Source organism: Oncorhynchus mykiss, chromosome 10, assembly GCF_057628025.1.
Source record: "Oncorhynchus mykiss isolate SJ-2025 chromosome 10, ASM5762802v1, whole genome shotgun sequence".
In the NCBI taxonomy this organism is placed as follows: Eukaryota; Metazoa; Chordata; class Actinopteri; order Salmoniformes; family Salmonidae; genus Oncorhynchus; species Oncorhynchus mykiss.
This window is the reverse complement of record NC_143031.1, coordinates 58,509,361-58,534,501: the sequence shown is the minus strand read 5'-3', so window position 1 is coordinate 58,534,501 and position 25,141 is coordinate 58,509,361. Positions and strand designations below refer to the sequence as shown.

Sequence of the window (25,141 nt, the reverse complement as noted above, 5' to 3'; positions counted from 1 at the left end):
GGTTCATCACTACACAACAAATCTACTAACCGCTCCCCGTCTCAAGAGGAATGGGCATTATAGTCCAATGAGCTGATGGCAATAATGAATGATATGATTTCTCACACATACGTCTTCTCCAAGTCCTCCATCTTCACAGGGTGTTGTGATGTTGACTGTGATGATGTGATTACTGACAGGGTTGGCAGCTACACCACTGCTGGTGATGAGATCAGGGGGGTAATCATTAGTCCAAACAGCTGCAACTAAAATGAGAGTTTATTTTGGATAATTTCAAGTGGGTCCCTCCCCTTTCCATTTGCTTCTGTTTAAGAAACGTTTTGCAACAGAATTGGCAAAATGAATAAACCCCAGAGGACTGCTGGTTCGGTTGAGTCTATTCTCTCCTCTCCTCTGTACAACGACAAGATCACATCTTTCAGGTTCTTCACAGTGCGCACCACTGAACAGCTCGAGATTAATAGCAATGAACCATTTGTTCAGATGGAGAAGGCTTGCCAGACTGACGTTCATTCTGCTATATTTTCTCATTGAAGGTATGTTTCTTTTGTTGTTACTGATTTGCTGCACTAACTAAAAGTGTAAGTGGGAGATGATAGATAAGTAGCCTAAACATTATATTTTTTTAAATGTTCAATGTATTAATTAGTAACTTTGGAAGGAAAAAACATTTAGGTCTATCTTTGTATGTTTGTTGTGTATCCTGATAAGAGAGGCTAGAGCCATAGTGCATTGAGCACAGACCGAATGGAAATTTTCCTAATACCCCTCCCCCTCCCCCTTATTAAATATGGTCAAATTTGTAAATGCTAAATCATTTAAACTGTGCCACATTTAAACAGTGGCATTTAGCCTATCGCTAAGACTCATTCCAAAATAACATTCCTCTCTCTATCCTCCTGTATCCTGTCCGAGCATTAGACAAATATTTACAGTACGGGATAGATACAGACAGAGACTAGTTTCTAAAAACAGAGCTCTTTCGTGGGAAGAAAGAGTTGTAGGATATAAAAGTTTGTGGTCTATACACCAACTACAGAGTATGCCAATAATTTGATTCATAGAATCATTTAGATGAGAGATGAATCATCTTTTAGAAACAACAGGCTGACAACCTTTTATAGTTCTCTGAGACTGTAGCTTGTCCTTTGAAACTAATTTGCAATCTATTCAAATTTTGGCCAACTGACAGAGCTCACAGTGCCTGCCGATTGATGTCTGAAAAGTAAAACATGCAACTTCATGGTGTTGTGACTTGGGAATTCCCTGAACAATGATGAATCATTGAAGGACAATGGGCATGGCTTTATCCCCAAAATGAAGAAATCAGAAGTCAGACGAAGTCAGACGAAGAAGAGAAACTGTGTTTCCAACGACGCAGTTTATTAAACAAAAACCACTGGGAAACATAACAATAATAACATGGGTAAAAAATAACCCTACGAACGCCAGAACAAATGTGCACAAACACTTACGAAAAACAATCACCGACAAAGACATGAGGGGAAACAGAGTGTTAAATACACAACATGTAATTGATGGGATTGGAACCAGGTGCGATACAAGACAAAACCAATGGAAAATGAAAAAAGGATCAGTAGGTGACTTCGAACGCCAAACGCTGCCCGAACACGGAGAGGGACCAACTTCGGTGGAAGTCGTGACATTATTTAATCTGTAGTGGCTTCCTTTCGTCTTTACCATAGCCACTGCCCAAGCCTGAAGCGGGGTTGTTTGGTACGCATACAGTCCACACTCAAGGTTTCCAAACGGCCAAACATTCAATGGGAGGGATATGGTGCAACAAAAATGTTTATTCTTAGTATATCTAACAAATAAATGATTCTCCAATCAACTTAAAGCATAGAATACTTGATATGGAAAATACATATTATGACCTGTCTGTATGGTCAAAAAACTATACCGCTCCCGTATCTAGCAAGGACTCCCCCCCCGAAGGCCCGACTTCCTGCCTTTATCCTAACACACTTAACCACAATACAATGAATAGGCAAGAGGGGGGGCCAAAAACTGAGTTACACTAACAACAAATGAATATATCTCAAACAGGTAAATATAAATCATAAAAGGTAAAAGGTAATAAAAGGTAATATTTCATCATTTACATTAATATGTAATATATTTACACAAATGTACATGGAGCTCCATATGTTCGGTCTTTTATACAAATATGTCCAAATCGGCTCTAACATCATGGATATCAATATCTAAAGGTCAATAGGTAAAAATAATATTCAGACTCAGTGGTATTTAAGCTACATTTGAGTGGGACATTAAACAGGAAATGTTTGTGGTTTCCTGTGATTATGTGGTCAGAGGCTGTCTGACACATGGAAGAGCGAAAGGCAGGTCATTGGAACAGGCGATGTACTTTTTTTTTTTTAAAGGTCATGGTCTGATCACTGGTCAGCCCACCACAAATGTGATGTTCCTCTGGTCATAGTGTGGGACAAAAAAGCTGTGTTTTTTAGGGTGTAAGTGTCTCACATGAATGTCTTAACTGAGAATGAAGACGTTCAAGAGCCACACTACATGACCAAAAGTATGTGGTTAGCTGCTCGTCAAACATCTCATTCCAAAATCATGGGCATTAATATGGAGTTGGTCCTCCCTTTGCTGCTATAACAGCCTCCCCTCCTCTGGGAAGGCTTTCCATTACATTGCTGCTGGGACTTACTCCCAGCATTAGTGAGGTCGGGCACTGATGTTGGGCGATTAGGCCTGGCTCGCAGTCGGCGCTTCTATTCATCCTCAAGGTGTTTGATGGGGTTGAGGTCAGGGCTCTGTGCAGGCTCTGTGCTTCCACACCGATCTCGACAATCCATTTCTGTATGGGCCTCACTTTGTGCACGGGGGCATTGTCATGCTGAAACAGGAAAAGTCCTTCCCCAAACTCTTGCCACAAAGTTGGAAGCACAGAATCATCTAGAAAGTCATTGTATGCTGTAGTTTAAGATTTCTCTTCACTGGAACTAAGGGGTCTAGCTCTAACCATGAAAAACATCCCCAAACCATTATTCCTCCTCCACCAAACCTACAGTTGGCACTATGAATTCGGGAATGTAGCGTTCTCCTGGCAGCTGCCAAACTCAGAATCATCCGTAGAGCTGACAGATTGTGAAGCGTGATTCATCACTCCAGAGAACGCATTTTCCACTGCTCCAATGAGTCCAATGATGGCGAAATGTACATTAATCCAGCCTACGCTTCGCATTGCGCATGGTGATCTTAGGCTTTTGTGTGGCTGCTCGGCCATGGAAACCCATTTCATGAAGCTCCCAATGAACAGTTCTTGCGTTGGCGTTGCTTCCAGAGGCAGGAACTCGGAAGTGAGTGTTGCAACCGAGGACAGACAATATTTACATGCTATAGGCCTACTATAGGCTAACATAAACTAGCTGGTCTGACACATCATTGCCAATGAAAGGAAGTTTGAACAGCTAGCAAGCATTTTAGCCAGGCAGCCTAGAACAACAAAACCTGAAAGCGTTTAGCCTACTGTATGACCTACTGTATGACCTACTGTATGACCTACTGTATGACCTACTGTATGACCTACTGTATGACCTACTGTATGACCTACTGTATGACCGTTTCCAACATGAAAGAGGAGGATATCATTGGCGTTTCTCTACAAGTAGTGTGAGTCAATATGTTTTGTTCAACTTGCATGCCAGCACGCAAATCCGTACCACTGACAACCACATCATATTTATTTTATTTAACCTTTATTTAACTAGGCAAGTCATGTTTTTTTATATATATATTTTAGTTGTCACTGTTTTAGACTAAGCATAGTTGATTAGATGATTCTGATGTTGAAATGGTGCTTGAATAGTGGAGGCAGCACCTGTTTTCTTTGTGACTTGTGATAACTCTGTGATTCTAAATCAACAGTTGTTTAGTAGTCCGAAAATGTCAGAAACATTAACTTGCTTGACCATGCTGTAGGTCATGTAACTGTTTGTCATAAGCATTATGTTTTGTGGACTTCACCTGACAGATATTGCTCTAAGGTTTTTGATAAAATTAAGGTGTGGTTAAATGTATTCTATCATTGTGTCTTCTTAATGTCTCAGCCTTATAGGCCTGGCCTATAGAACTGGATTCAGTCTGATGTGGCAACATTTTAAATGTTCATTTTTTTCTACATTGGATAAAAGTACAGACTCAGAGCTGGAAAATGGTATATCATGCAATGCAGGTGAGGAACAATGTGAAAGTAATTCTGTTTTGAATGTTGATAAACTTGTAACCCCACTTTTGAGAAAATGTACCTTGAATGTTTTGGTACACCTACTGGAGAGCTCTTCTTTGTCGAGACTTATTCAGCATTGTCCTGCTGGAGGGTCATGAGGGAGGAGGATGTCTTCCCTGTAACGCAAAACATTGAGATTGCCTGCAATGACAACAAGCTCAGTCCGATGATGCTGTGACACACCGCCCCAGGCAACCTCCAAATCGATCCCGCTCCAGAATAAAGGCCTTGGTGTAACGCTCATTCCTTTGACGATAAACGCGAATCCGATCATCACCCCTGGTGAGACAAAACCGCGACTCATCAGTGAAGAGCACTGATTTTCCTGGCTGGTCCAGCGATGGTGGGTTTGTGCCCCTAGGCGACGTTGTTGCCGGTGATGTCTGGTGAGGACCTGCCTTACAACAGGCCTACAAGCCCTCAGTCCAGCCGCTCTCAACCTATTGTGGACAGTCTGAGCACTGACGGTTTATTTGTGTATTCCTGGTGTAAATCGGCAGTTGTTGTTGCCATCCTGTACCTGTCCCGCAGGTGTGATGTTCGGATGTAACGATCCTGTGCAGGTGTTGTTATAGGTGGTCTGCCACTGCGAGGACGATCAGCTTTTCGTCCTGTCTCACTGTAGCGCTGTCTTCGGCTTCTCGCAGTATGGACATTGCGATTTATTGCTCTGGCCACATCTGCAGTCCTCATACCTCCTTGCAGCATGCCTAAGGCATGTTCACGCAGATAAGCAGAGACCCTGGGCATCTTTCTTTTGGTGTTTTTCAGTCAGTAGAAAGGCCTCTTTAGTGTCCTAAGTTTTCTTAACTGTGATGTTAATTTTCTATTGTCTGTAAGCTGTTAGTGTCTTAACGGCTGTTCCACAGGTGCATGGTCATTAATTGTTGATGGTTCATTGAACAAGCATGGGAAACAGTGTTTAAACCCTTTACAATGAAGATTTGGATTTTTACGAATTATCTTTAAAAGACAGGGTCCTGAAAAAGGGACGTTAATTTTTTTCTGAATTTATGCATATATGTGTGTGTGTGGATATATATACACACACACACACACACACACACACACACACACACACACACAGTTGAAGTTGGAAGTTTACATACATCATTGCCAAATACATTTAAACTCAGTTTTTCACAATTCCTGACATTTAATCTGAGTAAGAATTCCCTGTTTTAGGTCAGTTAGGATCACCACTTCATTTTAAGAATGTGAAATGTCAGAATAATATTAGAGAATGATTTATTTCAGCTTTAATTTCTTTCATCACATTCCCAGTGGGTCAGAAGTTTACATACGCTCAATTAGTATTTGGTAACATTGCCTTTAAATTGTTTAACTTGGGTGAATTGTGGCCCATTCCTCCTGACAGAGCTGGTGTAATTGATTCAGGTTTGTAGGCCTCCTTGTTCGCACGTGCTTTTTCAGTTCTGCCCACAAATTTTCTATGGGATTGAGGTCAGGGCTTTGTGATGGCTTTGTAACTCCAATACCTTGACTTTGTCGTCCTTAAGCCATTTTGCCAGAACTTTGGAAGTATGCTTGTGGTCATTGTCCATTGGGAAGACCCATTTGCGACCAAGCTTAAACTTCTTGACTGATGTCTTGAGATGTTGCATCAATATATCCACATAATTTTCCTTCCTCATGATGTGAAGTACACCAGTCCCTCCTGCAGCAAAGCACCCCCACAACATGATGCTGCAACCCAGTGCTTCAAGGTTGGGATGGTGTTCTTCAGCTTGCAAGCATCCTCCTTTTTCCTCCAAACATAACGATGGTCATTATGGCCAAACAGTTCTATTTTTGTTTCATCAGACCAGAGGACATTTCTCCAAAAAGTACGATCCTTGTCGCAATGTGCAGTTGCAAACTGTAGTCTGGCTTTTTTTTATTGCGGTTTTGGAGCAGTGGCTTCTTCCTTGCTGAGCGGCCTTTCAGGTTATGTAGATATCGGACTCATTTTACTGTGGATATACGTAGATACCTTTGTACCTGTTTCCTCCAGCATCTTCACAAGGTCCTTTGCTGTTGTTCTGGGATTGATTTGCACTTTTCGCACCAAAGTACGTTCATCTCTTGAAGACCGAATGCGTCTCCTTCCTGAGCGGTGTGATGGCTTCGTTTATACTTATACATGGTGTTTATACTTGCATATTGTTGTTTGTACCTTGCATATTGTTGTTTGTACAGATGAACGTGGTACCTTTAGGTGTTTGGAAATTGCTCCCAAGGATGAACCAGAGGTCTACAATTTTGAGACCTGAGGTCTTGCCTGATTTCTTTTATTTTCCCATGATGTCAAGCAAAGAGGCACTCAGTTTGAAGATAGGCCTTGAAATACATCCACAGGTACACCTCCAATTGACTCAAATGATGTCAGTTAGCCTATAAGAAGCTTCTAAAGCCATGACATAATTTTCTGGAATTTTCCAAGCTGTTTAAGGGCACAGTCAATTTAGTGTGAAACTTCTGACCCACTGGAATTGTGATACAGTGAATTATAAGTTAAATAATCTGGCTTGTAAACAATTGTTTGAAAAATGACTAGTCTCATGCACAAAGTAGATGTCCTAACCGACTTGCCAAAACTATAGTTTGTTAACAAGATATAAGATATTGTGGAGTGGTTCAAAAATTGTATGTAAACTTCCGACTTCAACTGTATGTGTGTGTATGTGTGTATGTGTATAAATATTTATTTATCCCAAAAATAAATGGGGGATTTGAAATGATGCAGACAATTACATTGATGGAGGCGACAATCTATCCACATTATTAAAGCTGATCCACTCCTAGAAAAATAAAATAAAAGAGAAGTAGTGAAGTGCGAAATACACCTAGCTTCTTGAAACGGGTCACATGTCACGGTGTCAAGACATATGAACTAACAGGTTATAGAGCAAACAATGCAATTATCACAACACATAGGTTGTAATATGTCTTTTTTTCCTGGCTTGGCTTCCCCATGATTTTACCCATGAACCCCTACTGCTGTCCTGTATAGGCTACCTGAACCTGTATGACATGAGCCGTCCTCATGATCTCTCCCAGCTTGGATAGAAAGTTGAGCGTAAAACCAGTCTATTAATGCTATATAATACATTCAGTCCACCCTCAAAACACTAGCTTACTAGGGATTGTGTCATAGTACACTGCACAATCTAAAGCTATATACCGTATTTAGCTGCTAACTTTAATAAACATTAAACATCAAATTGGAAAAAAAGTTATCGGCTTGAGGATAAATTCACCCGCTATTTAATGTTGAACTCAACAAGTTTCATCTGGATAACACCTTACACAAATGGGCTGCAATATTCAAGGTAAATTAGATCTAATTAAATACAACTTGGTGTCGTGAAGTCCTCTATTTTTGTGTGCAAATGTTTTCACCACGGCCTGTAGAACCAGTTTGCGAGCCAGACTGTTTTCTATACTGAGTATTGCCACGGCAGACAGTCTTTCCTGAGAAATTGTGCATTATATGTCCACTGCGCAGCACACAATTTAAACTTAATCTTGAATGATGCATACCAAGATATACCAGAGATAACGGCTGTTGATATTGCAACCACATAACTCAAATGCCGGTTCACGAGGAAATCACAAACAGCTTTTTTTGTTCAAACTCTCAAGAACTGTTTGTATCGGCTAATTTATTGGCTGTCCAGTATCTAGACGACCTGTCCCCAGGCTGGCAGTTAAGGAGAATCGGAGGCACAATTAAAGATGTCACAGAATTGCTGTATTTGAAGCACAACACAACTTCTGCTTAGTTTCCCTGTTGTTGCTACGACAATCAAGCGGTAACTGTCGCTTCTGTGGAGAGATCATTTTCTAAACTAAAATTAATAAACTACCTACACTCTAAAAGATGCTGGGTTATTGATATATGACCAGTGGGTGGGTTAATTCTCCAGCCATATCAAAGTTATCCAGCAAGCTATTGAATGAGTATTGTTGCAGCTGTAGCAAGTCTAGCAGATGCTGCCGCCTGCTCACAGTGGAATTACTTTGACGGATAAATGGGCAAGTAGTTATGGCTGACCAAAAACTGTCAGAAAAAGTTGGCTAACAACGCTAATTATCCATTCAGGTTAAATAGACCTAACTATTAAAATGACATATCTCAGTCACTGAACATTTTAGATAATGCAAGCTAACTAGCAAACAACACCATGCATGCTAGCTCAAACATTAGCTGGCTAGTTAACTACTTAGAAAACGTTAGCTAACTTAGCTGGCTAGCTAACAATTTATTTTATGTGCTGTGTGTGGTATCAAAAATGTAATTTTTTCAATTTTTTAGCAATGTCAGTGCCTGTAGAAAGCTTGTCTTCTGTAAGCCTAACGTTAACTCTACTTTGTGGTGCATTGTTTCATGTCAGGTAGTCAAGTTTAGAGGTTGACCGATTAATTAGGGCCGATTTCATGTTTTCATAACAATCAGTAATCGGCATTTTTGGACACCGATTTGTGGCCGATTTTTTTTACCTTTTATTTAACTAGGCAAGTCAGTTAAGAACACATTCTTATTTTCAATGACCGCCTAGGAACGGTGGGTTAACTGCCTTGTTCAGGGGCAGAACGACAGATTTTTACCTTGTCAGCTCGGGGATTCGATCTTGCAACCTTCCGGTTACTAGTCCAACGCTCTAACCACCTGCCTTACATTGCACTCCATGAGGAGCCTACGTGGCAGGCTGACTACCTGTTACGCGAGTGCAGCAAGAAGCCAAGGTAAGTTGCTAGCTAGCATTAAACTTATCTTATAAAAAAACAATCAATCTTAACATACGCAATAGTTAACCACACATGGTTGACGATATTACTAGTTTATCTAGCATGTCCTGCTTGTTAATTTCTCATCTAATCACAGCCTACTTCGCCAAACGGGTGATGATTTAACAAGCGCATTCGTGAAAAGCACTGTCGTTGCACCAATGTGTACCTTACCATAAACATCAATGCCTTTCTTTAAAATCAATACACAAGTATATATTTTTAAACCTGCATATTTAGTTAATATTGCGTGCTAACATGATTTTTTTTTTACTAGGGAAATTGTCACTTCTCTTGCGTTCCGTGCAAGCAGCCAGGGTATATGCATCAGTTTGGGTCGCCTGGGTCATTGCGAACTGTGTGAAGACCATTTATTCCTAACAAAGACCGTAATTAATATCCCAGAATTGTACATAATTATGACATAACATTGAAAGTTGTACAATTTAACAGCAATATTTTGACTTCACTGAAAGAATAAACTTTTTGTTTTCTAAATTATAATTTCCGGATTTGACCATATTAATGACCTAAGGCTCGTATTTCTGTGTGTTATTGTTATAATTAAGTCTAGAATTTTATATTGCTGACTGAGCGGTGGTAGGCAGCAGCAGGCTCATAAGCATTCATTCAAACAGCACTTTCGTGCGTTTGCCAGCAGCTCTTTGCTGTGCTCCAAGCCTTGAGCTGTTTATGACTTCAAGCCTATCAACTCCCGAGATTAGGCTGGTGTAACCGATGTAAAATGGCTAGCTAGTTAGCGGGGTGCTCCCTAATAGCGTTTCAATCGGTGACGTCACTCGCTCTGAGACCTTGAAGTAGTTGTTCCCCTTGCTCTGCAAGGGCCGCAGCTTTTGTGGAGTGATGGGTAACGATGCTTCGAGGGTGGCTGTTGTCGATGTGTTCCTGGTTCGATCCCAGGTAGGGGCAAGGAGAGGGAAGAAAGCTATACTGTTACACTGGCAATACTAAAGTGCCTATAAGACCATCCAATAGTCAAAAGATATATGAAATACAAATGGTATAGAGAGAGATGGTCCTATAATTCCTATAATAACTACAACCTAAAACTTCTTACCTGAGGATATTGAAGACTCCTGTTAAAAGGAACCACCAGCTTTCATATGTTCTCATGTTCTGAGCAAAGGAACTTAAACGTTAGCTTTTTTACATGGCACATATTGCACTTTTACTTTATTCTCCAACACTTTGTTTTTGCATTATTTAAACCAAATTGAACATGTTTCATTATTTATTTCAGGCTACATTTATTTTATTGATGTATTATATTAAGTTAAAATAAGTGTTCATTCAGATTGTTTTAATTGTCATTATTACAAATAAATAAATAAAATTGTCCGATTTAATCGGTATCTGCTTTTATTGGTCCTCCAATAATCGGTATCGATATCGACGTTGAATCGGTCGACCTCTAGTTAAGTTAGCTCAAACATTAGGTTTCCCACCCAGTTTGACTCGCTAGACCAGCTAGCTAGCTATATATTTTACTAAGCTAGGCCTATTTCCTGTCTCTGAGTTCATGTAACATGGTTGTAGCTAGTTGGCAAGCATATAACTTGTGCTTTTAGTGACTGATTTTTCGCCTAATCGTTTATATTAGTTAGCTGGCTAGGTAGTCTCAATCTGGATGCAGACACAGTTACTTTAGGTAGCTATAGCTAGCTACATATTAAAATGAAAGGAGTGTCTCAATTGTTCACACATTTTTAGGCTATCCATTTTGACTCTCCACTTAATGGGTTAGCTAACATTGTCTTTGTCTCCCAGATACTTAAGACGGCATGGCCCTGAGAGTGCTTCTCCAACCACCAGTGTACTGAGTGCACATATTGAAATGAAAGTAGTGTCTCAAATGTTTATCCATTTTGACTGTCCCCTAAAACCTTGTGATGTATTTGTCCCCCAGATACTAAATATGACATGATCCTAAGAGTGTTCATCCAACCACCAGTGTAACGAGTTGGAAATAATACTGCCCGTCCAAGCATTGGTGAGGCCCAAAAATCATATTGTAGCGTAAGTTTACATGTGTAATGTTGAATACTATGTAATACTGTAAACCAGAGGTGGGAAGTAACTAATTACAAATGATCTCGTCACTGTAATTGAGTAGCTTTTCCAAGTACTTGTGCTTTTGAGTATTTTTCAGTCAGTAATTTGAATGTAATTAAAGTAACAGTACTTCTACTTGATTAAGATATTTCAGTAGCCTTTCCACCACTGATATTCATTTCTTGAAATGTTTCATTTCTTTTCAAATGTTAATTGTATATTTTACATACAGATGTTCCTTTTTGCAGATCATTAAATAAATGAACCTAGTTCCTACTGTACATTCATTTCCTCTATTACCTTTTTCATTTTAATGCATGGAAATATCTGTGACAAGATGTGTAACAACATTTAGATAACCTTAGCAACATTAGCTAATTGTCAAGGTCAATGTTTATGCTTTAAATGTAACTCAATTACTTTTACTCTGAGTACATTTTAAATGAGCTACTTTTGACTATTACTTGAGTATTTTTTTACACAAGTAGTTTTACTTTTACGTGACTCTAATTTAATTGAAGTAACAGTACTTCTACTTGAGTAGGATATTTCAGTACTCTTCCCACCCCTGCTGTAAACCATGCACAAAGTGGATGGACTCAACTCAGTGAAGATTAGCATCCATCACACAGGCTTGTGCAAGAGTGTGGTGAGTTCAATGTTTTATAATCCTATCCTATTCTAGGCTGGAACCAATATGGCTGAATATCTCTGTCAAGTGACCAAAAAAACAAGATGCCAAAACCTTTGTTCTGACTCTGGGGACAATCGCCTGGCTTTCATCATCATTGTTTATCTTTTGCATGACTTCATTTTATAGCTAATATGTATATCTTAAAATTAAAATAAATTATTTATCACGTTCTGACCTTTATTCCTTTGTTTTGTCTTTATTTAGTATGGTCAGGGTGTGAGTTGGGGTGGGCAGTCTGTTAGTTTTTCTATATTTTCTATTTCTGTGTTTGGCCTGATATGGTTCTCAATCAGAGGCAGCTGTCTATCGTTGTCCCTGATTGAGAACCATATTTAGGCAGCCTGTTTTCCTTTGTGTTTTGTGGGTGGTTATTTTCAGTCTTTGTGTGTCTGCACCAGATAGAACTGCTTCGGGTTGTCACTTTGTTGTTTTGTATTTATGAAGTGTTCAGTTGTTTATTAAAAAGATGAACACTAACCACGCTGTGCTTTGGTCCTCTCCTTCTTCCACCCAAGACAGCCGTTACATTATTTTATCTAGAATTTGTCATGATTGGCCATATGTCATTTTGAGAATGTCAGACTGCGTACAGTAGTAACGTTGTAAAATGGATTGTTATTGTTAGAAATATTTGTACATTTACAAATGAACAGATTATGTAATAGAGAGAAGGTCAAACAAAATAACCTGGCAATAAAGTAATTAACCCACTGCTGGGTCAAAAATACATGAATAAGAATAATCCAGCAAAACAGTAAAAAGCTACCCACTGCTAGGTCAAAATAACCACATTTTTGGGGGTAAATCAAGTAACCCAACATGTTGGGTCATTCACGTAACCCAGCAGTGCTGGGTTAAAATAACCCAGTGCTGGTTATGTGCTATAGTGCTCCAGCGCAACATTTTTTAGAGTGTAGGAAGCATTAGGCGTTCGGTGTGATATGCACTTTGAACACCTGAGTAAGCAGAGGCTTAAAGTAATTAAGTAAAAATACTTTAAAGTACTACTTTCGTGTTATCCAATTGTTAGTAGTTACTGTCTCATCTCTACAACTCCTGTATGGACTTGGGAGAGGCGAAGGTCGAGAGCCATGCGTCCTCCGAAACACAACCCAACCAAGCTGCACTGCTTCTTAACACAGCGCACATCCAACCTGAAAGCCAGCCGCACCAATGTGTCGGAGGAAACACCGGTACACCTAGCGACCTGGTCAGTGTGCACTGCGCCCAGTCCGCCACAGGAGTGGCTAGTGCACGATGAGACAAGGATATCCCTGCCGGCCAAATGCTTACCGGCCAAACCCCGCAGGGAGTCCAATTGTGGGCTCGAACCCATGGTCTCTGGTGGCACAGGTAGCACTGCGATGCAGTGCCTTGGACCACTGCTGGGTCAAAAACCCGGGAGGCCCCCCCATTTTTGACTACTTTTACTTCACTACATTCCTAAATATATATTTGTTTTACTTTTTACTCCATACATTTTCAATGACACTCAAAAGTACTCATTACATTCTGAATGATTAGCAGGACAGGGAAATGGTCAAATTCACGCACTTATCAAAAGAGCATCCCTGGTCATCCCTACTGCCTCTGATCTTGCAGACTCAAGAAACACACATTCTTAGTTTGTGAAGATGTTGGAGTGTGCCCCTGGCTATCTGTAAATAAAGTATGACAATTGGGTAATTTTACCACCACTGCAATTGAGTGCAGGAAATGCAGAAATTATAAAAGTGCTGAAATTAGTTTTGGTTGAATTGAACATTATAAAACAATCAGAATGGAGAAAAACTAATTGAAATTATTTAGGATATACTGTATGTGTTGCCACCATAGGATCAATCAATAGTCTTAAAGCAAATATCTAACTTTTTTTTATTCAAAAACTAAAAATACCGTCGAACCGTCCAATTTTTTAAAAAATACCGTGATATTATATTTGGGCCAAATCGCCCAGCCCGAAGTCCACTACAGAGTCAGTTTTCCTTGCTTTGGCCCAGGCCTGCTTTCTCATCGGAATGAGCTTGGTTTTCTTCTGAGCTATCTTTCTTTAAAAGGGGCGTGTTTATCTGCCAGAAAAATACATCTGGAGAATACATTTTGGAGAGCCAACTCGGGGTCAGGAATGCAGGAGACAGTGGCTAAATCAGAATAGAACCCTTGAAGATAACTTTTTCAAATCTTCCTTCTCAATTAAACGATGAATTGTGTTTTGCTGTTCTGTATCTCTAATACATACTACGGGACAATGATCACTGAGACCATATGCAAATACTCAACTAGACAAATATTTATTGGGGTTATTAGTAAGAATTAAGTCAATCAATGAGGAGTTAAAAGGGTTTTTCACATTTAGCCATGTGAGTTTTGAGATCAATTGAGTCAGATTAAAATCAATGCATATACTATTGTTTATGGACACATCTACAACCAGGAACTCAAATATCTTGGGAACAGAAATACAGTATTTAAAGATTGGGATGCAATGAAATTACATAGTACATATATGGCCACCCTCCTTCCTCTTTCTGTAATCTGTCACATCTAAATACATGATAATAATTTACTTCAATGTCTTTATCAGAGACAGAACCATTTAATCATGTTTCCAAGAGAACCAGAATGTCAGGACATGAGTACTGTACCCAAATGTCAATTCTATCATCATACTTTGCACATTTAGGTGGATTAACCCAAACCCCCTATGAGAGATAAAGTCAAAGGGGTTATACAGCTCATTTCCCACCAGAGCTAACAGGCATAGGGTCATCTGCAGCTATTTGTTGAGTGACCTGAGACTTTTCCAAGGTCCCTGGCCAACCACGTGAAAGCAGAGCAGACTGAGCATTTGACAGACCTCTCTCAAGTTGTTGGATGCAAGGGCTGGGGCGGGAACTGGGAGTGCAGTGTTGGCAGAGCTCAGTCCACCTGGATAAAGCTCCTGCCGAAGAAGTGGAGCTGCTGCAGGGGACTGGAGTGGCTGCCTTAATCGACATCCACGTCTTCGGCGCCCGGGGAACAGTGGGTTAACTGCCTTGCTCAGGGGCAGAACAACAGATTTTTACCTTGTCAGCTCGGGGATTCGATCCAGCAACCTTTCAGTTACTGGCCCAATGCTCTAACCACCAGAGGCCTTGGCTTGGCTCCTGTTGCAGAGTTGGGGCTGCTATCTCTTACCAGAGCCTGCCTCTGCATATGTGGACTGGCAATGAAGCTGATGTATGGTCTGGTGTACCCTCCTGTTGGTCACTATTTGTCCTACCCCTAGAGTACAGTCCAGTGCTGTGATGGGTTGTGTTGGGCTGAGCTGAGCTGTGTCCGTCACTGTTGAGTTGAGCTGGGCTGGTTCTGGCACCGCTGGGCTGAGCTGTGTTGGTTCTGGCACCGCTTGGCTCGGACATGTTGGTAGGTGCTGGTGATGTCTGTGTCTGGCTCAATTGAGATGAGATTGGCCTTCTCTTTCTACTTGGATTGTGGGGAGGTGGGGGGGGACTCTGTTGCTGGGCTGGTATAATTGTGGAACTTTGCCTAACATGGCATCCTTCAGGTCCTTGGCAAAGATTCTGACTCCCTCATGGTCCAGGTGTACATGGTCGTACAGGTGCTCACATATCAGGGTGTGGTGGTGAGAGATGCTGACAAATCGTAGTGAGGAGCAGTCCATGGTGATTGTTTTGTTGACATTTTGAATCATTTGCCATGGGAGAACTTTCCTTGGTAGAAGGATGGATATAATAATGTTTGTCCGTGGGAACAGGGTGTGTGATTTCTCTGCCACCTTTCTCACTTCCTCAGCCACTCTTTCTCCTTTTGTGCTCAGGTCCTTTGTCCGAGTATGTATGACAAGGATGTCAGGTGTTTCCCGCTTGACTTGATAGAGCAGTTGAAGTGTACTTTCAGTAGTGGGCCAACATCTTTTAGATGTATGGCGTCTCGGAAATAGTCTCCTATCTTATCAGATACTTTCCATTAGAGTCTATCAGAACTGCAGTTTTGGGAGGTTAAACTGGATCCTGTCCTCTGGAGGTGTGTCCGGCTGAATATGGTCAGACTGCTGGGAGGTTGGCAAGGCAGTGTAGGATGTGGCAGGCTGGGAGGTTGGCAGGTCAGGGTGGACCCTAAGAGACTGTCAGGATGTGATGCAGATGGGTTGAAGGATGCACTGTGCTCAGGCGTATGGGGCTGCTCTGTTGGTGGCGTAGTCATTTGCCGCTGACGGAGGTAATCGATGTCTCTCTCTCTCTCTGCTGCAGCTCCACCTTTACCACACACAGCTCCTCTTGGAGGGCATCACTGTGTCGTGTTAAGTGTTCTGTCTCAACTTCTGTCTTAACTGTTCTATTGAAACACAGCTCTCCTCCTGGAAATGCCTCAACTCTTCTATCAGCGTCTGGACAGTGTCACATTCTTGTTGTTTGCTCTCTCTGAATTAAGTCATCTCTACTTCAAGTAGGGGAGGCAGTTCTGGATTTGTTTCATGATTAATATATTTTTTTTTGTGCACACAGCTGCTACAGGTGAGGGAGGGAGTGATGTACTGTGGGCCTCCTATTTTGAAGCCCAGGTTTTGGGATTTGTAGGCGCTGTTAGTGGAGACATGTCAGTTTTTACTTCATCGTCCACTAGAGGTTTTTTGTCGAACTCTTCTTCAAACAGCTCTAGACTGGCCTCAGAGCCTTGGATCGTTACTGTTCTGTTATTATCGATATTGCATTTCGGGGATTGTGTCCACATACAATTGTCTCGGGGTCTTGTTTCCAGACATTTTAAGATGTTTGATTGCCATGCGCATATCTGCATGCCAAGCATTTGGACGTTCAGTGAAAAAGAGACGATCCACCTTGATTTCTTTGTATTTTTTTGTTGTATAAATTCTGCTTTTTGGGTCTCTGCGTGCTCTTTGTTTCTATTTTTTCCTCCCTGCTTCACTGGCAATAGGTTCTGCATATTGGATTGCAAGGTTTCTGAGTTTGGGGTTTGTAAATGTATACATCTTAGTTTATTACAGCTGGATGCAGTATGTGTTACAGCTGGTTTGCACTTGGCTAGATGTAGCTAGATGTTTTTTTATGAAAACAAAGCCTACCTCACTTGTTATCTGTCTGAATTGTTTTCTCTTGCTTGTGTAAGTTTAGGTGCTAGTTTTCCTGTGTATTATCCTGTCCTTTGTCCTTTTTGTTAGCCAGTAGGCTGGTAGCCAGTAGGCAGGTAGCGTAGTGGTTAGAGCGTTAGGCCAGTAACCGAAAGGTTGCTGGATTGAATCCCTGAGCTGACAATGTAAAAATCTGTCATTTTGCCCCTGAGCAAGGCATTGTTCCCTGGGCACTGATTATGGCAGCCCCCCGCATCTCTAATTCAGAGGGGTTGGGTTAAATGCGGAAGACATATTTCAGTTGAATGCATTCAGTTGTACAGCTGACTAGGTATCTCCCTTTCCCAGTAGCTAGAAACTCTTAGCAACTCCATAGAAACATGTAAACAACTGTTAGCTTGTTAGCCAATGCTTTGTTATTACAGTTTTACTGTTACAGTAGACAGCTGCAGAAATTGCCCCTCAACCGTTGCCAACATTTTTTACAATTGTTTTTCTTATCACAAGTCGCTGTCTGTGTGTTGTCGATCCTCTGTTACAATCACTATGGCGATGCAGAGAAGTATGTTTATTTTAAATGAGCAGGACTTTGGTATGGGTGGGTGAGACATAAACACAGAAAGATATAAGGCTTATACCGTCTGCATACTTTATTATCATGTGTCTGGAGTATGTACACTGGAGGCTAGCTTCCTTGTGCTGAAGAACATACAACATTAGGGAGGCTATCACCACAATGTTCTTCATCTCATCACCAATTTGCATAGTTAATTTGCTTAGAGAATGTGAAAACAATGTTGTACAAAAGTACTGTAGTTACACTCCTAGACCTACTCACACATGTAAAATAGCCTTCCTTTTCCCAGTGCAATTTCACTTTCATTTTTAGAAATCCAAACACCCCTATCAGGTATACATTGATCCGACAACTGAAATAATTATAGGAGTCACAGGTTGACCTTTAGCATTACTGAGAACTATTCTGTTCGCTGCGGTGAAAAGTATTCATTGCAGCGGAAACGTATTTCCCCACGTAGGCCTGTGTGTGAGATGGGACTCCTGTACACAGGGAAGACTGCGTGGGGCTGCTTCTCAGTATGGTCAAACCACTAACGTGACAGAAAAAGGCGTGACAGACTGATGGGAATGGAAACAAAACACAGTCACATATTCAGATAGACTATGTATACAGTTCGCTTTTGGAGGACAAATACATTATGTTCGTAGGGTGTGCATGAGTTCTCTTCTATCCACCTGTAGAACTAATACTGAAAAGTTGTTAGGCCTATGAGCCAAGAACCAGATTATTAAGCTAATGGCCTAATTGAGCCCACCTGCTGCCTACATTAAGACTATGTCTCCTCAGAGGATGTGACACTGAAACATTTGTTCTACCTTACTCAACACCTAAAACCATAGTTGTGGGAAGTAGAGGTGCTGAGTATGCTGCGGCATACTCATTTTTTCCTTCACAATAGCAGTGGAGTAAAACTGGGCCTGTATTAGCGGACCGATATAGCCATCTACATCTAAAAAAAAAACATCTCACCCCCCCATCTACGAAAAGATTCGCAGCCCGCCCACCCCCAAACTACTTCCTGTGGCTATGCCTAAAACCTTCAAATCTTTTGCAGTTATACATTTTTTTATTTTCCTAATTTAAAAAGTGCTATCATTGACAGTGTTGTGAAGTACTTAAGTAAATAATATTTTAAAGTACTACTTAAGGAGTTTTTGGGGTATCTGTACTTTACTTTACTAATTATATTTTTGACAGCTTTTACTTTTACTCCACTACATTCCTAAAGAAAATAAAATACTTTTTTCTCCATACATTTTCCCTGACACCCAAAAGTACTCATTACATTTTGAATGCTTAGCAGGACAAAATAATAAAATAATTCACACACTTATCAAGAGAACATGACTGGTCATCCGTACTGCCTCTGATCTGGCAGACTCACTAAATATAAATGCTTTGTTTGTAAATGATGTCTGAGTGTTGGAGTGTGCCACAGGCTATCCGTAAATGTTTAAAAAACAACAAGAAAATCGTGTGGTCTGGTTTGTTTAATATAAGGAATTTGAAATGATTTATACTTTTACTTTTGATACTTAAGTATAATTTAGCAGTTACATTTACTTTTGATACTAAAGTAGATTTTAAACCAAATACTTTTACACTTTTACTCAAGTAGTATTTTAATGGGTGACTTTCACTTTCACTTTTAATTTTTATTATAGTAACTTTACTTTTATTCAAGTATGACAATTTGATACTTTTTCCACCGCTGATTATTGATATACATTACTTCTAGCTAGATAATTACATTTGAGTAATTTAGCAGAAACATTTCTACAGGCTACAGCTGTAGACACTTTCTACAGGCTACAGTGTCCATTTGTGCAGAATTCCTGCCTCTTTCCTACTGCTAGTAGGACAACCATCATGCCCCTCATCCCTGTTTCTGTACTGTCAACACAAAACCTTGTTTCAACAAATAACACATACTGTAGGCTAACGCCTATAACAGTCATCTATCATGCTGCAATGTTCCTCTGACCCTGAAATTCAAAGGATGCAATCTAGGCTGTTTAAGAAGCTGTAGTGGAAAATTATGTTAGGTGGTAATGAAATATCTCTGTAAAGTCATGTGCTTTTACAGTAATATCCTTGACTTTTATTTTGGCGAAAAAACAACAGTTAATTTGGGGAAGAACTTTCCTCTCTCAGAGAATGCATTTCCATGTGAACTTAATTTCTGACAAAATATACAAATACTAGTCCTAACAATTATTTCCTGACCCCAACCATCACAGGCCTGTAAATATCTAAGAAGGACTGGGATGGGGCCTCCTGAGTGGTGCAGTGGTCTAAGGCACTGCATCGCAGTTGCTAGCTGTGCCACTAGAGATCCTGGTTCGAGTCCAGGCTCTGTCGCAGCCAGCCGCGACCAGGAGACCCATGTCGTCCGGGTTAGGTTAGGGTTTGGCCGGCAGGGTTGTCCTTGTCCCATCGCGTTCTACTGACTCCTGTGGCAGGCCAGGTTCATGCACGCTGCCGCAATCGCCAGGTGATTGCTCCGACACATTGGTGTGGCTGGATTCCAGGTTAAGCAGGCATTATGTCAAGATGCAGTGTGGCTTGGTTGAGTCATGTTTCGGGGGACGCACGGCTCTCGACCTTCGGCTCTCCTGAGTCCGTACGGGAGTTGAGGCGATGAGACAAGACACTAACTACCAATTGAATACCACAAAATTGGGGAGAAAAAGTAAAAAATAAATAAATAAATAAAGGACTGACTTGATACTCAAGTCAGATGTGTCATTCCAGACGACTACATTGCAAACATGCAGCAAAAATTAACTAATGATTGAATGTCATTGTCATATTCAGTGTCATTGTCATATTCAGTGCAGACTGACATCAGATCATATGATATCCAGGTATTGTGAGATTTAGTGTGCAACTGCAGTCCTTGTGTTGATATTGAGTCTCTCTTTCCACAGTTCTCAATGCTTCCCAGAAAACAGTCCAGTCTGAGATTCAGCAGGTGAAAGGCATCGTGGGACAGTCTTTCTCTTTTCAAGAGAGGGTGATCAAGTCTGGCAATTTACTTTATGGAGAACTTGGCAGTATTGCAAATGTGTACCCTGGTAAACGAGGCAAAATCACCCTTGAGAAGAGATTTGAAAACCGCCTCCACTTGAACAATGTTACAAGATACTTCACTCTGTCAGACCTTCAGATAGACGACGCTGGGGTTTATACTGTGGAGAATACAGATGAAGGGAAAAAAACTAAAATTCAGCTCACTGTATACAGTAAGTGTGTGTGTGTGTGGTGTGTGTGTGTGTGTGTGTGTGTGTGTGTGTGTGTGTGTGTGTGTGTGTGTGTGTGTGTGTGTGTGTGTGTGTGTGTGTGTTTGTATCTGTATGTGTGTGTGTGTTCTGTATATCACAAACACATTTAATATAGGTTCCAATTTCAATTTATTCGTATTTTTTCTTCCAGATGTTGTTTCCAAACCTCAGGTGACAGAGTGTGACATTAGCTCCTGTAGTGTGGTGTGTTCTGTGGACAATGAAAAAGAGGTGACCTTGACATTGTACAGGGGAGAGGAAATACTAAACCAGACCAGCAGTCCTGATCTCATCACTGATCTCTCTCTCCACTTGGAGGTAGAGGGAAAGAACTACAACTCCACCTACAGCTGTGTGGCTTCCAACCCTGTCAGCAATGAGACAGTTCTTGTCCCAAAATGTTGCAGTGAACATGGTCATGCTAATGATGCAGGTAAGAGACATTTTGAATTAATTCCATCCAGAAAATAGAAAACTACCAAGTGAAAGTGAAGTGTACTTGAGCTCATTCAAAACATATTTTACAAAAAATAATTTCCTTGTGTTTTATTTCAGACAGTGGCGAGAGGACACGGGGTATGCTTATTTTTGCTGTAATATGCGTCTTGGTTGCCTCAGGGCTGGTTGGAATTGCAATCTATCGAAAGAAGAGTAGAAATGGAAACTCACAAGGCAGGTATTTATCTTTTAGAGGTGTGAGGTCACTCCCCAGAGTCAAAACATGATTAGCCTTCTTTTTTTCCTTCTTTTTTTAACAATCAAGGGTAGTTTTTTTGGAAAAGGAGGGAAATGTTTGCTTGAACACAGGATGCAGGTCAAATAAAGTGTCATATTTTTCACACTTCCTCTGCTGTTCTCAAACAGTGTCATTATCCCAGATAAGTTCTCTAAATGTTGAAAAAGCAGAAGACACACACACACAGAGACACACAAACGCTCTCTCTCTCTCTCTGATAATGATTACTTGAATAGCTTGGCTTATCTGACACCTCAGAGACAGTACGCATAGTAACAAATGAGTCCTGAGTGTTTACAGAACCTGTCCAGGGGGCTGATCGTTTGTATGCCTCTGTCAGTTATTCACACCTCACCTTCGGCCCATATTTCCTTTCCTTTATTTGTTTTCACAGATTCATCTGAAAGAGTGCAAGTTGACATTGAGTATACAGAGATAACTCCTAAAAAACGAAGAGATAATCAGGTTAGTAAAAAATCTACAGGCTGATTGACAATACAGCAGCTTTAGCAGCCCTCATGTCTACAACCGTAGGCTTTAGCTCTGTGTCAGTGGGTTAATGTGATATTGAGTTTCACAGACCCCCTGAGTTTGATACCAGGCCTGATGTCATTGGAACCAGTTTTGCTCATATGATATGGTTGGGTTGCAGAATGAGAAGCCACACAGCACATACTGGAGTGCCAGTTCTAGGTCCAAAAGACTACTTAACAGCTTCTACCCCCAAGCCATGAGACTTCTGAACAGCTAATCAAATGGCTACCCATACAATTTGCATAACCCCCCCCCCCCCCCCCCCAACACACTTTTACACAGCTGCTACTCTCTGTTTATTTTCTATGCATAGTCTCTTTAACTCTACCTACATGTACATATTACCTCAATTACCTCGACTAACCAGTGCCCCCCGCACGTTGACTCTGTACTGGTACCCCCTGTATATAGCCTCACTATTGTTATTTTACTGCTGCTCTTTAATTATTTGTTACTTATATTTTTTACGTATCAATGTTTTTACACTTGTTTTTCTTAAACCGGCATTGTTGGTTAAGTGCTTGTTAGTAAGCATTTCACTGTAAGGTCTACTACACCTGTTGTATTCGGTGCATGTGACAAATAACATTTGATTTGTTTAGTAATGCCTTCGATCTTCATATAGTCTTTTACAGTATTTGCAAAGTCTGTGGACTTTTAAAGTTAGGCTTAGTGGTTCCTTCCAATACCTTTAGGAAAGGTTCCAGATGTGTTGTGTTGACTGTTGAGTTCCCTACTGCAGAACAATGAGAGTAGACAAGAGAGCATCAGACGTGTCCTGTTTCCTCCCTTCCTCTGGCACAAAGTTTATAATAAAGAAGCATAAAATCCTCTTTTATTTTTGTTGTTTTCCACCCCTTTTATCTCTCCTCTCTCTGCCCCTTCTTCCCTGTCCCTCTATGTCCTTCCCTCCCCTACTTCCTTCTCCCTGCCTAGGAGGAGCGAACAGATATACCAGAATTGTAGTCGCATAGAGACAACCCTACTCTGACATCAGTTTATGATACACTCCTGTTGCATCGCATGGCTGCCAGCGAGGATGTTGACACAGCATGAAGGAGAAAAACAGGAAGTCAATGGGAGGCCAAAATGATAACTCACATTCTGTAGAGGACAGTATATCATAAAGAGGACGTTGAAACAAAATTAAAGTTAAAAAATATTCATTCTAACAGCCTTTTAGAGGCACTGTTGTTATGGGAGAAAAATCCCCTGGAACTGTTGTGCTGACATTATAATTTCAGGCTTCCTTTGTAGGTCATTCTCACAGACCTTCTGTCAAATAGGGGCCTCGGTTACATCCACTGATACTGACAAATTCAATAACTATGCATTGAGTTGTTAGCATGATCAGGATAATCCGTCATTTTAAATGACTTTTGTCCCAAATCCCAATGTATAAGTTAAAACAAATGGAACATATCTTTTAATACAATTCACTAGTGTGTTTGCTATGCTACTTTTGTGCCAAAGCTTATTTTCAGTATTGTCTGTTCTATTGTTTAAATGTAGGTGCCTCCCCTGTATCTTTTTATTGCTGGTCATTGTTTAGCTTGCCAGTGGATAGCAGCTGTGTACATCATATAAAAAGAGCAGGCGTTTGAGATAAAGCCACCTGCTCCTTAGAAGCAAAGGCTGTTAGGCTGTTTTAGAAACAAAAGGTCCATAGATACAATGTTTTCCTTTCACCGTGTATGTTGTATTGAAAATAACTTTCTGAGGGGCAGATCTTGATTTTCCATTTGATATTGAGTGACATGTTCCTCTTCTTATCGCTATTCACAAAATGTAGGTCTGGGCTAAATTGTAGCTCTTAATTAGCTTGTTTAGTTTATTATGATGGACCATTTATTGGTTGTCCCTATCTATGAAGCACATCCTCCCTTAACAATACAATCACTCCCTCCGGCAGACTCTGTAGACTCTGTAGACTCTCCTTCTATCAGAGCATGTTGTGCTCCACCTACATTATTGCAGCCTTTGTATATATCTGTGCCAGCACAGGTTACTGTGACCCGAAAATACCAAATCTGTTGATACCATAGTGAGTTGTTGCACTGTAGGCGTTGTTATACTTCTCTATTTCAGAGTAGTTACTGAGACTGAATATAAATATGTAATTCACTTTTCACTATTTTAAAATAATCTATTGACTTATTCAAACAGATAAAAAATTAACATGTTGTACTGAGCTTCAATATGTCAAATCAAAGACTTACCCATACATTTAATTTATAGTCATAAAATGGGTATATTTCCTGATGTTTAACAGTCATCAATACATCAATGCCCATGCTTGAAATATGTTAATGTTTTACATACTCTAGCACAACTCAAAATATGATGGTAGATTACTCCGTTCCCCATTTATGTTTTTGTTGTCATTTAAATTGTTGAAACAAATAATGTATTGCTTCAGAATACCTGTGTAAACTGTCATTCCTTGAATCCATAGCTGCTTCTATGAGTTTGACAGTGGAAACATTTCTCCAGAGACATTTCTCCGGAAACACAACTCCAGATTGTAGTTTTAATGTAGCCTACTTCTAGGGTCAAATAGGAGAGACAACTGTAATTGGTTGGTGGATTCTCTATTTAGTGAGTTTAAGTGTGTGACCTTTTGTCCTGTCACCTTTCATACCAGACAGCTGTACATTTCAAATGTAAAAACAATTATGACTGTAAACAGTGAATTACTAACTTTTTATTTAAGTCCTATAATATTTCCAACTTTGTTTTGAGAAAACGTTGGCCTTTTCTTCCAATCCTTTTCTCCCATCTAGTGGTTGAATGTCTTTATACTTCAGCATACTGTATACTGTACACAATGCAGTATTTCGCTCTGAGACAGTGTACTGTAAATTGTGTAAGTGTATCTTAAATCATGTGGAACCAATATGTTCTCTAACAACATTTCTGTGCTTTAGACTGTAGTCACGCATTTTTGTGCCAATGTGCCATTATTATAACATTATTGTGAGTAAAAATTAAAACATTTGTCAAATATGCCATGTCAATGCTATTTCGTAGCAAAACATGAGAGCCTCATTTATCATTCTGTGTATTTATGTTATTTAT

General features: G+C 40.3%; 2 protein-coding genes across 3 annotated transcripts in view; both read left to right on the top strand.

The window, feature by feature from the left end:
• The window catches only part of LOC110534344 (SLAM family member 5), a 78,360-nt gene extending 55,283 nt beyond the window's left edge, over window positions 1-23,077 (top strand). The window contains exon 7 of the transcript XR_016483836.1: window positions 23,000-23,077. The gene's annotated coding sequence lies outside the window, so the exon portion shown is untranslated. The remainder of the gene's footprint in view (window positions 1-22,999) is intronic.
• On the top strand, window positions 121-25,069 carry LOC110512386 (uncharacterized). Of its 2 annotated transcripts, none has more exons than XR_016483837.1 (6): window positions 121-536; window positions 20,440-20,754; window positions 20,945-21,226; window positions 21,349-21,469; window positions 21,924-21,994; window positions 23,000-25,069. XR_016483837.1 is itself a non-coding variant. In XM_090187201.1 (6 exons), exons 1-6 carry the CDS (start codon window positions 467-469, stop codon window positions 23,027-23,029), a joined length of 885 nt encoding a protein of 294 aa, XP_090043327.1. In that variant the 5' UTR covers window positions 121-466; the 3' UTR covers window positions 23,030-25,069. The 2 variants fall into 2 exon arrangements, 1 of the variants encoding a protein (XP_090043327.1); XM_090187201.1 differs by having other exon boundaries at window positions 21,349-21,465.
• The last annotated feature ends 72 nt before the right edge of the window (window positions 25,070-25,141 follow it).

Coding starts and splice junctions, on each gene's coding strand:
- LOC110512386 (XM_090187201.1), top strand. CDS start 467: ATGAACCATTTGTTCAGATGGAGAAGGCTTGCCAGACTGACGTTCATT. Junction 20,755..20,944: donor AATTCAGCTCACTGTATACA/GTAAGTGTGTGT, acceptor TTTTTCTTCCAG/ATGTTGTTTCCAAACCTCAG. Junction 21,227..21,348: donor TGGTCATGCTAATGATGCAG/GTAAGAGACATT, acceptor GTTTTATTTCAG/ACAGTGGCGAGAGGACACGG.